Source organism: Mus caroli, unplaced genomic scaffold, assembly GCF_978045245.1.
Source record: "Mus caroli unplaced genomic scaffold, Mus_caroli_1 scaffold_8, whole genome shotgun sequence".
Classification (NCBI taxonomy): Eukaryota; Metazoa; Chordata; class Mammalia; order Rodentia; family Muridae; genus Mus; species Mus caroli.
In genome coordinates this window covers 42,347,866-42,366,071 of record NW_028227263.1, presented here as the reverse complement: position 1 = coordinate 42,366,071, position 18,206 = coordinate 42,347,866, and the positions used below count along the sequence as shown (strand labels likewise).

Below are 18,206 nucleotides of genomic sequence, written 5' to 3'. Positions count from 1 at the left end.
TCCAATCACATTCACTTCCTAATTGTCCAGGTCATTCCTCCCACCTCTGTTGACTCACACCCCACTCTCAGAAAACTATCAAGTCCAATTTGTGTTGCCTATATACTCACTGGAGCATATAGGCCAACCCCTTAAAGAAAACTGAATTCTTTCACATTTCCCATCCCAACACTGTCAGAAGCCATTAACTGTGAAGAGCTAAACTTCAGCATCCCTACCACAATTTTTAAGAGTGCTCTTCAATGACATTCTGTCTAGACTGATGTTTTTCTTTGTGGGGGTTGCAGGGACATTTTCACAGAAACCTTTTCTGTCTGAAGAGAAAGATTTGTAACTAATGTCACTAGGATATGAACTTTGGGAGGAAAATCTAATTGTCATTATAACAGTGTTTCAGTATTAGTAACAAATCCAGTTGAGTGTGTAACCTTTAAAAAAGAAAATGGGGACATATTATAATATAATGAGAAACGGATTATGAGACTAAATATTTTGTTAAGTAATGAATGGCCTATCTTAGCACAAGAAAAACTGTTGCTTTGAATTCTAAGTACTATCATCCAATATCTGATAACAGGACTCACAGTGCTAAGGTCAAAGATCAAATACTATTTGTTTATTCATGTCTTCAAAACACAAGTTAGTGGAGTCAGGGTAAACAACCTCTGTACATTGACTGACATAACAACACCCTTCTACTCAAAATTTGTTCCCCAGCAGGATTTTGCAAAGCCTCCGACGAATCTCCTTGGTTTTGATGGAGTAGATGACAGGGTTGAGCATTGGAGGAACAAAGAGATAGATGAGTGACAAGAGTGTGTGTACGTAGTGAGGGGCATGCCTCCCATAGCGAGCAAACATGGACACACCTACCTTAGGCACATAGAAGATGAGCACAGCACACAGATGTGACACACATGTGTTCAGTGTCTTCATCCTTTCTTCCCGGGAGGCAATAGCAAGCACAGAGCGAAGTATGAGAACATAAGAGAGGAAAATGAGGGCAGAATCCAGCCCAAAGGTAGAAATGACAATGGACAGACCAAATATATTGTTAATGGAAGTGTCACCACAAGGCAGTCGAATCAGATCAGGATGCAGACAGTAGGCATGGGAAAGCACATTAGCCTTGCAGAAGGGCAACCTCTTCAGAAGGAAAGGTAATGGGAAAATCATGCAGAAACTTCGAAGGAAAACACATACACCCATCCACATCACATGGGCATCAGTGAGCAGCGTGGAATAGCGCAGTGGGTTACAGATGGCTACATAGCGATCAAAGCTCATGGCCAGCAGAATCCCAGACTCCATGAAAGAGAAAAGATGGATAAAGAACATTTGGGACATGCAGGAGTTAAAACTGATCTCTCTTAAGTGGAAACAAAACACTCCCAGAACTGTAGGAAGTGTGGAGAAAGACACACCAAGGTCATTGCCTGACAGCAGAGATAGGAAGTAGTACATGGGCTGGTGAAGACTCTCTTCCTCCTTGATGATGAACAGGATCAGGGCATTGCCCACTATGGAGACAGTGTAAAGAACACCAAGGAGCAGGAACAACCAGTGCTGGGAGGTCTCCATCCCTGGCAGTCCTGTCAAGATGAAGGGAGGCAACCCAGAGCTGTTGTGGGCTTCACCTCCCATTCTGGAACTCCTTAGATGCTTGGTCCTCTATCCTAGAAAGACGAATACATAATATTGTGTGTGATCTCTGGACAATGTATCTCTTATGCCATCTAATTCCTCATCTGAGAGCAACATGCATTCTTATCTCCTCATTGAGACAAAAATTTTTTTTAATTCTTTGAGCTGCCCTAATGAGCTCATTTGAAACAACAGGTGTTCTGACCTCCTCTTTGCCTAGGCATATCCCTTCCTTATTTACTGGATAAACTCCTTCCAATATACGTTTGTGTTTTTTGTTGTTGTTGTTGTTGTTTGTTTGTTTGTTTGTTTTCAAAAACTGAAATAAAACTCTTTTGGTCTCTACTTTTCCAGTTATGGTTCTTTCTAAGGCAAGACACATTAATTAGACCACAATTATTTTTCCTCTTTCTACACTGCCCTGCTACTGAGTCTCTAATATCCACTTATGACTCCCAATGGCCACCACTACACTCTAGTTTTTCCACCCATTCAATTACACACAAGAAGCACTAGGCAGACTGAGCAGGTTGCATCTATGTATTCTGGAATATTTATATGTACATACATAGACATATATGCATAGAACAGTTACTGAAATGACAGGCCATAACTTTGGAAGAGTAGAGAGGAGTATATGAGAGAGTTTGGAGGTAAAAATGGGAATGATGATATGATGTAATTATATTATAATCTCTAAAACTAAAACTAAAATCAATTAGTTTAATTTAAAAAACAATCAGGTGAACTGTAAATAAGTGGAAAGATATCCATCCAAGCCTGAATTGGACCTGTGTTAGCACCTGAGCGCCTGAAGCAGGGGGATTGTGACTTGCAGTCAGCTTTGCAAGGGAAACCAGAACCCATCTCAGTTGAAAACCAAAAGCCTATGGAGATACCTTTGTGACACTTGTCCTACCATCTTCTTCTTCTCCTGTCCACCACAGCATATTACTTTCCTCTGAAGAATTTGATTTATGTGAGTTTACAACAACTTATTTCAGAATTAAATTGTATTTGGTTCTTGAAATCAGTGAAATTGATTATGCCTAAGGTTAAAACTCAGTTTCAAGCACTGTCAGGACATCTCCTTTTCCCTTGTCTACTATGTAATAAGTTAACACTGGAAGAAACTTCTGACCCAAAGTGCTTCTGCCAGCACCTCCTCATTCAACCTGCAGGCCTGCCTAAGACCCAGGATTTCTCATCACTGGTCCATGATCACAGCCCTGTAAACCTCACCTACCTCTCTAATTCATTGATAATCTAAAAGATATTTTAAAAGATGTGTATGAAAAGGCACTTTCCTCACTAGCAATCTCAAATAATCTCTCATTAAATGACCGGATTCAGCTCCTTTGCCTTGAACTCAAGGCATCTTTTTCAATCCTTAATATTTTCACTATAAGTCCTCACAAATGTCTTTCTTTCCTGAGCCTCCCACCTGTTCTCTTTATCCTCATCCCAGTATCTGCTTGCAGGTTTTCATTTTCCAGTGATTTTCCCAACTGTATGACCATAGTCACTCAAACCATGTTTCAGAGTTTAGTCGACATGGAAAGAGAACAATGTTATATGTTTTGTCTGTACAAAAGAATGTGCATTTTTCAAAAGCTGAAGGTAGAAGAAACTACTATGGAAGGGAAAAGGTAACAAAATGATGAGGAGAGAAAGATTTCAGAGAAGCAGTCTAAACCAAAATATCATACATGTATGTCAGAAAATAACACAAATAAAACCCCCAATCTATAAATCAACATCAATTAAGGAAAGTGAAAATTAAGAAAACTGTCGTTTTTCAGGGCTGTAGCCCATGGTACCATTCTCCATGAACACTTGGCATATATTAATGTAAGTACTGGTGATTCCTTCTCTTCCCTTTAGCACGTTCAACTTGCACATCCTTCTGTGAACACTTCTCTGCATGCCCTGTCTAAAGCACTGTCTGGTCTTATATGGAACTCTCTGGCCAGCTCTAACAACCCAACATTGACTCTTTCACAGTTAAGTCTCTGCTATGCTGTTTTTAGGACAAAGGCTTGACCAGGAGTACTGCTCATTAAGTTGCGTGTGCTCTCTGGTTTGATTCACACACTGTAATACAGAAATGTTGATAAACTTACCTCATAGGGTAGTGGAAAGCCACAACTGGACAGATGTATAAATTCTTTACACCAAAAATTTTGTGAGTATGAGTTGTGAAGCTATCCTGTCCTCTTCTGCTCATCTACCCTGACTCCTCTGTCTACACACAACACTCCTCTCTTTTCCTCACAAGATGCTTTTAATTATGTATCTTTGAGCACTCCCCACTTACACAATCTTTTTATGCTCATTTTCTTTCCCACTTCATTCTATAAACAGTTGCTCATAAACTGTAATCTTTTAATATTAAGGAAAATGTAAATGAGTGGTTCTAAAAGAGTCAAGGTCTTTGATGTATAGGCTAAATACAAGGGTTTTTTTTCTGAGAAAATTGTTGAATGTGGGGAGTAGTCACACCTTTATATCTAAAGTACAGCCTGGTGAAGTATTTCTCTGAGAAAGTAATATGTAATGCAGAAATCAGGTGGGATGTCACTGACCGAATACAGCAGATAGAAAGCACAGATACAAGGAGACAGGAGGAAAGGAGCCTGCAGGAAAGGTGGAAGTAAGAACTGCGTGTTGAAAGAGTTTCTTCTTTAGACTGTAATGCTAGGATTTCTAAGCTGACAAAAGAGTCTTAGAATTTGAATTTGGAGCATCAGACACTTCAGCTCTCCTACCTAAGAGTCAGATACATAGGCTGTATAAAGAAAGAAAGAGCAATTCTGGGGACCATAAGTTCTCTCTCCATGGTCCCCTGCTGCTTCTTTCAACTCTTTGTCCTAAGAATGATATAATCGTATCTGGAAAGTCCCTTAGGTTATTACCAGCTCAGGTGCTCATGGACCTCTGGGAATACACCAGAGTGTAAGTCAGAAACACACCTTCTGGACTTAGCATTTCACCTCTCATTGGGTTATGACAGAGTGGAAATGATCAGAACTGAAAGAGACCAATTGTTAAGAAGAAGCAGGAGTGGGGGGTGGGGAGCACACTCATAGAGGCTGGGGGAGGGAGGAGAGGCAGCAGGAGGCTTGTGAGGGAGAAACTAGGAAGGGGGATAACATTTGAAATGTAAATAAACAATGTAACCAATGAAAAAATGAAAAAAATAAAGAAGATTGTACTTCATCCCTTAGTCACAGAAGTGGGAGAAGATGACTCCCTAAATTTTTGTAGTTTTATAACAAAATATAATTTAATTCTAAATCTTCCTATTAGGTTTATGGCCTTTCCAGTGTGTGTGGTGTGTGTGTGTGTGTGTGTGTGTGTGTGTGTGTACCTATAGTCAGTATTTACCAGACATCTGAATCCTATAACTATAACCAGGACACATAAAAATAACTCATGATCCTTAATGAAGTTGTTCTAAACCCTTATAAGAAACACTGGTGCACACAGCTGATCAAGCAAAACATGTGATTGCAAATTATATCATAAAACATGGTTTCATAGCATTGAGACATTTCACAGCATTGATACATTGCACTTTGCTGTTTCCTTCACAGATGACTTTGGAATATCTTTTAGGGAAAATAATGGTAATAGGGACCCATAGATAAAAATGAAGACATTAGATGAACTTAAATTTTAATCTGTATTATTCTTAGCTGAAGAAAGTACCTAACCCCTCCTTGAAGGGCTTCATTTTTCACCTGTAAATAGATACAGTCATATATCATAGAATTATTAGGGTAATTTGAAAGAATATGAGAAAGCATTGCGACTCCTGCATGCCATGTAGTACTAGGGGTTAGTCATTATGTATACGTTCCTAACATTAAGTCCTAATAGGAATTGCTAATTGATCTTATTGAGCCCTAATAGAAAATGGACACTGTCTAAACAGTACAGAATGACTTAAAAGTTCCCCTTTGAAAACAAACCTGCAGATACATATTGAAGAAATAATGTTGAGTAATAAAATATCACATTTTACTGCTTGTATAAATTTAGATACAGTATTAACACTTCCATCCAGGTCCATATAATCCACTCTTGAGAAGCCAGAGAATGAGCTACATATGTAGTGTGCATGAGTCTCAAAGAAATAAGAAACACTGTTGAAATGAGTGTGATAGGCAAAATAACTCTCAAAAGATGTATTCACATTTATCCCATGAGTTTCATGTTAAACAAAGAAATTTTGCATATGCAATTAAGATTATGTATATTGAGATAATATTTTTCTTCTGTTACTTTTGAATGGTACTCATAATAGTAAACTAAGCATGTAAGTTCTTAAGCTCATCAAACATGTATGTACCTGAAGGTATGTTCACAAAAGGGGGTTTTTGAGTCATTCTGCACTCTTTAGTCAATGAGCATTTCCTATTAGGACTTAATGTTAGAAACATGTACACAATGACTAAAGCCGCTGAGTACTACATGGCAGTCATTAGTCTCCATGCTTTCTTTTCTTACAATAAAGAAGGAAGTTCAGTAGATAAGTAGATGCTTGAGTGTGAGAGATACTCAGCCCATCATTACCTGTAGGAGACAAATGAAAAATCACAGACAATACTGAAGAAAGCTTTCAGGGAAAAGAACTGATGGCTAAACATGTAGTCAGATAAGGAAAAGCTTCCTTCCTATAAATTATATCCATAAAGAAATTAAGCAGGGCCAGGCAGTGGTGACTCACACATTTAATCCCAGCACTTGGGAGGCAGAGGCAGGCAGATTTCTGAGTTCAAGGCCAGCCTGGTCTACAGAGTGAGTTCCAGGACAGCCAGGGCTACACAGAGAAACCCTGTCTTGAAAACCAAAAAAAAAAAAAAAATTTAAAAAAAGAAAGAAAGAAAAGAAAAGAAAGAAATTAAATAGGGACATACTCCAGTCTTTTATAGCTGTAGCTTGGATGGAGCCTTTCCTGCAGTACAGGTATTTTACCTATCTTTCTGATAGCTGTGGTTTTGTGACAAAACACTAGCTAAAAGCAACTTGAGGAAGGAAGGGTTTATTTTAGGTTTTATGTAGGGGAATGCATGGTAGCAGGAGATTAAGACAGTGGGTTTCCTTGCATCCACTCTCAGGAAACAGGTAAGTGTTGCCTCTCACTTCCTGCTTTTTGTTCAGTGTAGGACTTGAAGCCATGGAATGATGGCACCCACAGTTTGGGCAGGTCTTCCCATGTCAAAGGTTCCAACCCAGAAATATCTTGATAGATATGGCCAAAGGTTTATCTCTTCAGGAATAGGAATTCTAGACCCTGTTATGTGGACAGTAATAACCAATGCAGTAAGTCTTTCCTATTCTCAGAGGTTACAAACTGTGACTCTCTTCTGGGCTTCAGTGGATGTTTTTTCCTCCAAATGCAAATATTATCATTATATTAGTCTGCCTTGACTAAATTTTTATTAATACCATGACAAAACTACCTAGAAAAATCACTTATGTTAAGAAAAGATATATTTAATTCATGGTTTAGAGGGTTAAAGTAAATGATCATATGGCCCAGTTTCCACCTGCCACCAAAGGCATCTTTTCTTAGTCAGGCTGTTATGCTGTAAATGTGGGATGAAGAGAGGTCAGAGGACACATACAAGCTAAGAGGAAAGGGTTCCCAAAAGTGTTTTTCTGCAACATAATGAGGACAACAGGTAAATGGATGATTGTCAAAAGCTTAGGGGAGGTTGGGTAGGAGTGACCATATAATAGGTAGAGGGCTTCTTTGTGAGATGATAGGAGTATTCTGGAACTAAATAGATTGGTGGTTATGCAAAACTGGAAAAATAAACTATACAAATATACACTTAAATGATTAAATGATAAATTTTGTTATCTGACACTTGTCTCACTTAAAATAAATATTTTTTAGAAGAAAGAAAGAAAGAAAGAAAGAAAGAAAGAAAGAAAGAAAGAAAGAAAGAAAGAAAGAAAGGGAGAAGGAAGGAAAGAAGGAAGGAAGGAAAGAAAGAAAGAAAGAAAGAAAGAAAGAAAGAAAGAAAGAAAGAAAGAAAGAAAGAAAGAAAGAAAAAAGGAAGGAAGGAAGGAAGGAAGAAATTAAACAGAAGAACCACCTTCAAAAGTAGATTCTTTCCCAGAGTTCTGACCTACAAAATTTATGAGAGAGTTTAAGCTACTGAGTGTAGCTGCAATAAAAACAAGCACAGTGAACATTAGACAAAAGAAGGAGGACAAAGAATAAAGAACAATCATTTCCAGAAGATCTGACAAGTACAGAGAGAATACTTAAATGGAGAAAGGGTGGCATGAGGAAGGATGTGATTTAAAAAGTAGGAAATTCATTCAACATTAATTTCTAATAGCCATAAATGGTGATAACCATTCATGACTAGGGAAACTTCTACCCTTGCTATAAACTAGCAAACTCAGTATTAGCAAATTTAGAGTATCTATCAGCAATATCCTAACTTGAAACAAAATGCATAAGCTACAAGCAGAGTTTGTGATTAGTAGGTTTTGTGGTTTAAAAGGCAAAACAATAATGAAATAGTTGATGGGATAAAGCTAAGTGGTAGAAAACTTTCCTACCCTGTGTAAGGATCCTGAGTTTAGTCACTCCAAAAATCTATGAAAGAGAAAGTATGAAAATGTTCACATCTGGTATCATTATAATATTGGGTTTATCATTTCCTTAAATAAATTTATACACTTCATCAGTTTACTCTTCTACTAAAAGCTTTTTGGATTTCTTGACAACCCCCCATCTGCATCCCCCTTTCTCTCCCAGGCTCATTAGAGAACAGTCATCAAGGGGGTTGCCAACACTGAATTCCTATTTCCTGTATTATATATGTTCCTTTCATGCATGTTTATACTTATTCACTGAAGGCATTTCTCTTTTGTGATTTATTGGAAAGCAATGAGATAAGATCCAATGTGCTGATGTAATATATATAGATGGAGCAATCAATGAATGAATGGGTAAATGGATAGATAGATAGATAGATAGATAGATAGATAGATAGATAGATAGACAGACAGACAGACAGATGGATAGATTATGAAGTCCTACATGGCCACTGAAGGGATGGCATGACATGGTTTCCAGACCCTAGAACAGAGCCAGCAGGATATGGGTCTCTCCACAAGTGCTGACAGTTGGTGTGGTTGTGGAGTTTGCATAATAATGTGCATGTTTTACTTCATGATCCTCTTTTGGGGATATTCTCCCTACCAAAGATATTGGGGCATATTCTTCCTGCCAAAGTTAATAACCCCATGATAATTAGAAGCAGCATGAGTCTTGGAGGCAAGGGTGTGTCTAATGTTCCTTAGCAAAATGGTGAACACTGTGACCTTCAGCAAAGTCCTTAAGGCTGTAGGAAAGAGCTCTGAAAACATGAGTTCAAGAATAATTTCAGTTGGGTGGTGGTGGCAAACGCCTTTAATCCTACCACTTGGGAGGCAGAGGCAAGCAGATTTCTGAATTCAAGGCCAGCTTGGTCTACAACGTGGGTTCTAGGACAGCCAGGACTATACAGAGAAACCCTGTCCAAAAAAAAAAAACAAATATGTAATTTTATAACATAATATATAATACATACAATATATACTTTCTCAAATATGAAAAATATAATAATAGAATATGAATTGCATCAGGACTTCATAGACTGAAAAGAACAAAGTCAGCCACACTAATGAGTCAGCTTGTCAAAAAGATACAAAGGCAGGCAGATTTCTAAGTTCAAAATCAGCCTGGGACAGAGAAAATCTAGGACCAGTTGTGATGGAAATGGTGATTTCAGAGTCAGATGCCAGCCAGCTAGCTTGTCTATGCTTACAAAGGCAGGCAGATCTCTGAAATCATTTGCTGTTAAAAAGAAATTGTACATGCTCTCCTTCCCTAAGGGGCTAAGGTTATAAAATGTGATTTGTGGAATAATCAAAAGAAAACCTAGGGTAATGATTAAATTGATTTGGAAATAAAAGATTAGTCTTTGGTCTATAAGAGCTGAGCTATCTACACAACTGTCTGAAGAGCCAGCTTGAGCAGAACATAAAGCTATCAGTTTCCACCATGTCATTGACTCAAGTCATTTCTTCACGTCTCAAACATCCCTTCCCCAGGATGCCCTCTCAAGCTGAGGCTGGTACTTGGCAATAGATAGTACAATTACCAAATCAAAGTAATTAGCATGTGTCCACTTTTAACAATTAATTTCTTGTCTGAGAACAATGAAACTCTTAACATTTTTTTTAAATTTTTAATATTTTTATTACATATTTTCCTCAATTACATTTCCAATGCTATCCCAAAAGTCCCCCATAGCGCCCCCCAATTCCCTACCCACCCATTCCCATTCTTTTGGCCCTGGCATTCCCCTATATTGGGGCATATAAAGTTTGCAAGTCCAATGGGCCTCTCTTTCCATTGATGGCCGACTAGGTCATCTTTCGATACATATGCAGCTAGAGACAAGAGCTCCGGGGTTCTGGTTAGTACATCATGTTGTTCCAACAATAGGGTTGCAGATCCCTTTAGCTCCTTGGGTACTTTCTCTAGCTTCTCCATTGGGAGCCCTGTGATACATCCAATAGCTGACTGTGAACATCCACTATTGCCCGCCGCTTTTTTGTGTCCCCTGGTAAGAACACGCTCAGGGCAACCGGAATCTTCTGCAGCACAAACTTTATTGCTTACCCCATCAGGAGCCAGTGGAGAAGAGAGCCAGAGAGAGAGAGAGATGGCGGAGCCCCCTCCCTTTTATGGAGGACTGTCCTCCGCCTCAGACGTGTCACTCCCTGATTGGCTGCAGCCCATCAGCCGGAGTTGTCGTCACGGGAAAGGCAGAGCACATGGGGTGGGAAACTACCCCAGCACATGCGCAGCTTGCTTGTTTACTACTTAGAACACGGGTGTCAGTGCCATCAGCGCCATCTTGTAATGGCGAATGTGAAGGCGGCTCCTTACAATCCACTCCTGTGTTTGCTAGGCCCTGGCATCGTCTCACAAGAGACAGCTATATTTGGGTCCTTTCAGCAAAATCTTGCTAGTGTATGCAATGGTGTCAGCGTTTAGAAGCTGATTATGGGATGGATCCCTGGATACGGCAGTCTCTAAATGGTCCATCCTTTCATCACAGCTACGAACTTTGTCTCTGTAACTCCTTCCCTGGGTGTTTTGTTCCCAATTCTAAGAAGGTGCACAGTGTCCACACTTTGGTCTTCATTCTTCTTGAGTTTCATGCGTTTAGCAAATTGTATCTTATATCTTCGGTATCCTAAGTTTTGGGCTAATATCCACTTATCAGTGAATACATATTGTGTGAGTTCTTTTGTGATTGTGTTACCTCACTCAAGATGATGCCCTCCAGGTCCATCCATTTGGCTAGGAATTTCATAAATTCATTCTTTTTAATAGCTGAGTAGTACTCCATTGTGTAAATGTACCATAATTTCTGTATCCATTCCTCTGTTGAGGGACATCTGGGTTCTTTCCAGCTTCTGGCTATTATAAATAGGGCTGCTATGAACATAGTGGAACATGTGTCCTTTTTACCGGTTGGGACATCTTCTGGATATATGCCCAGGAGAGGTATTGCTGGATCCTCCGGTAGTACTATGTCCAATTTTCTGAGGAACCGCCAAACTGATTTCCAGAGTGGTTGTACAAGCTTGCAATCCCACCAACAATGGAGGAGTGTTCCTCTTTCTCCACATCCTCGCCAGCATCTGCTGTCACCTGAATTTTTGATCTTAGCCATTCTGACTGGTGTGAGGTGGAATCTCAGGGTTGTTTTGATTTGCATTTCCCTGATGATTAAGGATGTTGAACATTTTTTCAGGTGCTTCTCTGCCATTCGGTATTCCTCAGGTGAGAATTCTTTGTTCAGTTCTGAGCCCCATTTTTTAATGGGGTTATTTGACTTTCTGGAGTCCACCTTCTTGAGTTCTTTATATATATTGGATATTAGACCCTTATCTGATTTAGGATAGGTGAAGATCCTTTCCCAATCTGTTGGTGGTTTTTTTGTCTTATTGATGGTGTCTTTAGCCTTGCAGAAGCTTTGCAGTTTCATGAGGTCCCACTTGTCAATTCTCGATCTTACAGCACAAGCCATTACTGTTCTATTCAGGAATTTTTCCCCTGTGCCCATATCTTCAAGGCTTTTCCCCACTTTCTCCTCTATAAGTTTCAATGTCTCTGGTTTTATGTGAAGTTCCTTGATCCACTTAGACTTGACCGTAGTACAAGGAGATAGGAATAGATAGATTCGCATTCTTCTACATGTTAACAACCAGTTGTGCCAGCACCATTTGTTGAAAATGCTGTCTTTCTTCCACTGGATGTTTTTAGCTCCCTTGTCGAAGATCAAGTGACCGTAGGTGTGTGGGTTCATTTCTGGGTCTTCAATTCTATTCCATTGGTCTATTTGTCTGTCACTATACCAGTACCATGCAGTTTTTATCACAATTGCTCTGTAGTAGAGCTTTAGGTCCGGCATGGTGATTCCACCAGAGGTTCTTTTATCCTTGAGAAGAGTTTTTGCTATCCTAGGTTTTTTGTTATTCCAGATGAATTTGCAGATTGCACTTTCTAATTCGTTGAAGAATTGAGTTGGAATTTTGATGGGGATTGCATTGAATCTGTAGATTGCTTTTGGCAAGATAGCCATTTTTACAATGTTGATCCTGCCAATCCATGAGCATGGGAGATCTTTCCATCTTCTGAGATCTTCTACAATTTCTTTCTTCAGAGACTTGAAGTTTTTATTATACAGATCTTTCACTTCCTTAGTTAGAGTCACGCCAAGATATTTTATATTATTTGTGACTATTGAGAAGGGTGTTGTTTCCCTAATTTCTTTCTCAGCCTGTTTATTCTTTGTGTAGAGAAAGGCCATTGATTTGTTTGAGTTAATTTTATATCCAGCTACTTCACCGAAGCTGTTTATCAGGCTTAGGAGTTCTCTGGTGGAATTTTTAGGGTCACTTAGATATATTATCATATCATCTGCAAAGAGTGATATTTTGACTTCATCTTTTCCAATTTGTATCCCTTTGATCTCCTTTTGTTGTCGAATTGCTCTGGCTAGGACTTCAAGTACAATGTTGAATAGGTATGGAGAAAGTGGACAGCCTTGTCTAGTCCCTGATTTTAGAGGGATTGCTTCAAGCTTCTCACCATTTACTTTGATGTTGGCTACTGGTTTGCTGTAGATTGCTTTTATCATGTTTAGGTATGGGCCTTGAATTCCTGATCTTTCCAAGACTTTTATCATGAATGGGTGTTGGATATTGTCAAATGCTTTTTCCGCATCTAACGAGATGACCATGTGGTTTTTGTCTTTGAGTTTGTTTATATACTGGATTACGTTGATGGATTTCCGTATATTGAACCATCCCTGCATCCCTGGGATGAAACCTACTTGGTCAGGATGGATGATTGTTTTGATGTGTTCTTGGATTCGGTTAGCAAGAACTTTATTGAGGATTTTTGCATCAATATTCATAAGGGATATTGGTCTGAAGTTTTCTATCTTTGTTGGGTCTTTTTGTGGTTTAGGTATCAGAGTAATTGTGGCTTCATAGAATGAGTTGGGTAGAGTACCTTCTGTTTCTATTTTGTGGAATAGTTTGTGAAGAACTGGGATTAGATCTTCTTTGAAGGTCTGATAGAACTCTGCACTAAACCCATCTGGTCCTGGGCTTTTTTTAGTTGGGAGACTATTAATGACTGCTTCTATTTCTTTGGGGGATATAGGGCTGTTTAGATCATTAACCTGACCTTGATTCAACTTTGGTACCTGGTATCTGTCTAGGAACTTCTCCATTTCATCCAGGTTCTCCAGTTTCGTTGAGTATAGCCTTTGGTAGAAGGATCTGATGGTGTTTTGGATGTCTTCAGGATCTGTTGTTATGTCTCCTTTTTCATTTCTGATTTTGTTAATTAGGATGCTTTCCCTGTGCCCTCTAGTGAGTCTGGCTAAGGGTTTATCTATCTTGTTGATTTTCTCAAAGAACCAGCTCCTTGATTGGTTGATTCTTTGAATAGTTTTTCTTGTTTCCACTTGGTTGATTTCGCCCCGAGTTTGATTATTTCCTGCCGTCTACTCCTCTTGGGTGAATTTGCTTCCTTTTGTTCTAGTGCTTTTAGGTATGTTGTCAAGCTGCTAATGTGTGCTCTCTCTAGTTTCCTTTTGGAGGCACTCAGAGCTATGAGTTTTCCTCTTAGAAATGCTTTCATTGCGTCCCATAAGTTTGGGTATGTTGTGGCTTCATTTTCATTGAACTCTAAAAAGTCCTTAATTTCTTTCTTTATTCCTTCCTTGACCAAGGTATCATTGAGAAGAGTGTTGTTCAGTTTCCACGTGAAGGTTGGCTTTCTATTATTTATTTTGTTATTGAAGATCAGCCTTAGTCCATGGTGATCTGATAGGATGCATGGGACAATTTCAATATTTTTGTATCTGTTGAGGCCTGTTTTGTGACCAATTATGTGGTCAGTTTTGGAGAAGGTACCATGAGGTGCTGAGAAGAAGGTATATCCTTTTGTTTTAGGATAGAATGTTCTGTAGATATCTACCAGATCCATTTGATTCATAATTTCTCTTAGTTTCTCTGTGTCCCTGTTTAGTTTCTGTTTCCATGATCTGTCCATTGGTGAAAGTGGTGTGTTGAAGTCTCCCACTATTATTGTATGAGGTGCAATGTGTGCTTTGAGATTTACTAAAGTTTCTTTAATGAATGTGGCTGCCTTTGTATTTGGAGCATAGATATTCAGGATTGATAGTTCCTCTTGGAGGATTTTACCTTTGATGAGTATGAAGTGTCCCTCCCTGTCTTTTTTAATGACTTTGGGTTGGAAGTCAATCTTATCAGATATTAGAATGGCTACTCCAGCTTGTTTCTTCATACCATTTGCTTGGAAAATTGTTTTCCAGCCTTTCATTCTGAGGTAGTGTCTATCTTTTTCTCTGAGATGAGTTTCCTGTAAGCAGCAAAATGTTGGGTCTTGTTTGTGTAGCCAGTTTGTTAGTCTATGTCTTTTTATCGGGGAGTTGAGTCCATTGATATTAAGAGATAAAAAGGAAAAGTAATTGTTGTTTCCTGTTATTTTTGTTGTTAAAGTTGGCATTCTGTTCTTGTGGCTGTCTTCTCTTAACATTTTTGAAATGACAATAAGTTGTTACTTTCCTGTGTTACACTAGAATATTTTCCTTTTATCTAGCTGTGATATTGTATCCATTGACCAAACATTCTCTATCCTTCCTCTGCTGTGTTCAACCTAAAATTCTACACATAACTGAAATAGAGAGGTAGTTGTCTTCCTTTAGTTGGCTTATTTTGAGTAATAATTTCTTTCAAGCTATTTTTAATTAAATACCATATTTATTAATTTATTACCATGTTATATTTATTAATTAAATATCGATATTAATAAATAAGAAATTAATATGAAAAGTATGGATACAATCTTCAGTTTTCCTTTCCTTTTTTCAACTGTATTTAAAGAGCTTGGCTGCAGCATGCACTATGCTAGATACACAGAAAGCTTTAAATTTCACTTGGATGTGTAGCTATAAAATGACACCACGCAACACTGTTGATCCTCTTTGCCTTCTTGAGAAAAAATACAGTCACATACTTATTGAAAGGAATAATAATGGAATCTTCCTCACCTGTGAAATAGAACAAGAGCAAGTAGATAAGACAAAGTGTTTGGGTTATTTCTTTGTTTCTTTGTTTTTCCCATTACTCTAAAGTCTTAATTCAAACCTCACCTTGATTTTTTTTCTATGGTCAAATGAGGAATTTTTAGTAGAATAATGTGAGAAGATTGAATTAAGGCCTTGTGGGAATCTGTTTGGAGGGACTTTTGGCTGAAATGGAGTGGGAGAGCTGCATCACCTATCCTCTAACTGCACTCATACTTTAGAAAGTGTGCTCTGCAGAACCTGTAAAAATAATGCACAGAATGTGATATACCACCAAACTGCTGTTTCACTGGGACTCTATGGGTGTGCACTCAGAAAGAGAAAAGGTCACATAACTCTCCATTGATCCCAAGTCATTCTCTAGAACACTTCATTTGTCCAAGCCCTCTAGTCTCATAAACCCAGTAGGTTCTCCATGCACCAATTGAAAGATGTCTTCCTCTGCTTGACACTTCTTCTACTATCTTGAGCAGGCATGTAGACTGGATAGTCTGTAGACCTACTTCCCAGATCATATATCATAATGTGCCTTCTCGAGTTGAAGGAGTTTACAACCCCATAGGAAGAACAACAATATCAACCAACAGGACCTCCCACCCAGAACTCCCAGGGACTAAACCATCAACAAAGGAGTACACATGGCTCCAGCTGCATATGTAGCAGAAGATGGTGTTGTCATGCATCAATGGAAGGAGAGATCCTTGGTCTTATGAAAGCTCTATAGATACCCCAGTGTAGAGGAAATGAAGGACGGGAGGTGGGAGTGGGTGGGTGAGAAGAGGAACACCCTCATAGAAGCAGGAGGAAGGAGGATGTGATAGGATATTTCTGGGAAGGAGGGAAGCCGGGAAAGGGGATAACATTTAAAAAGTAAATAAAGAAAATATCTAATTTAAAAGAATAAAATAATAATATAACTTCTCTTGCTCAGCCAAACCAGGATCATTTGTTAACTATTTAAAAGAATGAACCATGAAGCTAATCACTGATCAGTGAAGGCTAAATCTTGAGAAGTTAAAGAAGCTTATACTGTAGACTAGTTGTTTGTGCTAACTCTGGTACTCACAGCTCTTTGTTATCACTGTGCATCTTGTTCTTATCAGTGCTCTAAGGAAATGGTCTGTGAAATATCTATGAATATGCCAATGACATGACCAGAGAGAACTGTAAGACATATGTTTATTAGTCTGAGAAAACGAGCATCATTCGTAGCAAATATCTATGAGGAGTCATTCTCACATGCAGAAGACCTTGCAGACAAGTGGATTTTTAGTGTTCCTATCAAATGTGCCATGGGAAATAGTAGCCTTTTCTTAGTGTTTCCATAAGCTCTTCACAATTGCATTGAAGACCCAAAGGTTTACATCAGAGTCCTCTAGAATTATGGTAATACGTCAAAGCATTGCCATAGAATTTATAGTAGCTTTGATTCATTATTTCATATTTATGAAAGGAAATCACTAAACAGCCAAGTCCATTAAAAATATTTATTTGAGCACATTTGACCCTGATAATTGCTATTATTATAAACCATAGTCCATAGGGTACATGATATATAAATATGTAAGGTACATGTATGGAATATTTGAAAATAAAGTTTTTATTCAATTGTAATGTGTACAGTATTTATGCTATGATCAATAATAAAAGCTCCATATAAAATTAATCTTTAGTAAGAAGCGTGATAAATTTTAGAATAAGATGTTTGGATGTGATAATTCAACCTAAAGAGTTTACTGACAGACAAATAAATAAATACATGTATTTATTAACTCACTTCTCACCTTATATCTGACTGATGCATTGTAGGCCTCATGATGGCTAACAGGAAAAACAATGAACAAAATACAGGTGGAAAGGACAAGTTAACTAAACTGAATTGGTTGAGATATATTACTTGATGTTAGTATAAATATAAAGAAGGTAGTGAATAATAAGGTTCACTTGGGTTAAGACTCAGGAAAGGTCAGACAAAACATTTCTTTGGACATTGACGTGTCATGTTTCAAGAAATTTTTTAACACTTTAAATTTCCATTTCACTGGGGACAGATGTATACATGTCATGGTGTATAGAGAGAGATCAGAGGGCAACAACTTGGGGAGTCAAGCTTAGTGGCCAATTTCCTTACCCGCTAGACGAACTTACTGGCCTGCATGTCATATTTAAAACTCAACACAGAATCTTGTATTTATTCCCATTGAATAAAAATTAATATGCATGAATAATGTATGTCTGTTATTATATAAATGTTAAAGCAATTTATTTTGTTTATACTTCAAACCAAGCCTATGAATTAAATAGATGAAAGGCTGGTTCCTTATTTCACATCAGAAAAATGTCAAGACTCTAAAATCTCAAATTTTGTTTCCACTTTCTCCAATAAGAGGCAACATGAGACCCAGAGAGATAGGCAACATTTTTCTATATGAAACTTTGGTTTGAAAATGCAGATGCTCAGCCCTTCTTAGAAGGGGGAACAAAATACTCACAGGAGGAAGAGGGTAGGAGGGACTTGGGAGAAAGAGAGGAGAAGGGGGGAAGGGGGTAGGACCATGAGAGAGAGGAGACAGAGATGATATACAGAGAGTCAGGAATTTGAACCATGATGTGTGGCAATAGGGGATGGGGAATGTCAGGAAAACAAGAGGTGCCCCAGACCCAACAGGGATCTGATTAACTGAAATGCCCGACAAATGGGAGGGAGAACCTATAGAGACCATATCCAGAGGTTAGGCAAGACCCCCAGTAGTGGGGTGGGGCTACCCAATTGTCTGCAAGTTCTTAACCCAGAAGGGATCCTGTTTAGAGGAAATAAGGGGACAAAGTATGGAGCAGAGACTAAAG

General features: G+C 38.5%; 1 protein-coding gene across 1 annotated transcript; it reads right to left on the bottom strand.

Annotated features, from left to right (window-relative positions):
* Positions 1 to 699: 699 nt before the first annotated feature.
* On the bottom strand, positions 700 to 1,644 carry LOC110298870 (olfactory receptor 51I2-like). The gene has a single exon (XM_021168392.1). It carries the CDS (start codon positions 1,642 to 1,644, stop codon positions 700 to 702), a length of 945 nt encoding a protein of 314 aa, XP_021024051.1.
* Positions 1,645 to 18,206: the final 16,562 nt, after the last annotated feature.

Coding starts and splice junctions, on each gene's coding strand:
- LOC110298870 (XM_021168392.1), bottom strand. CDS start 1,644: ATGGGAGGTGAAGCCCACAACAGCTCTGGGTTGCCTCCCTTCATCTTG.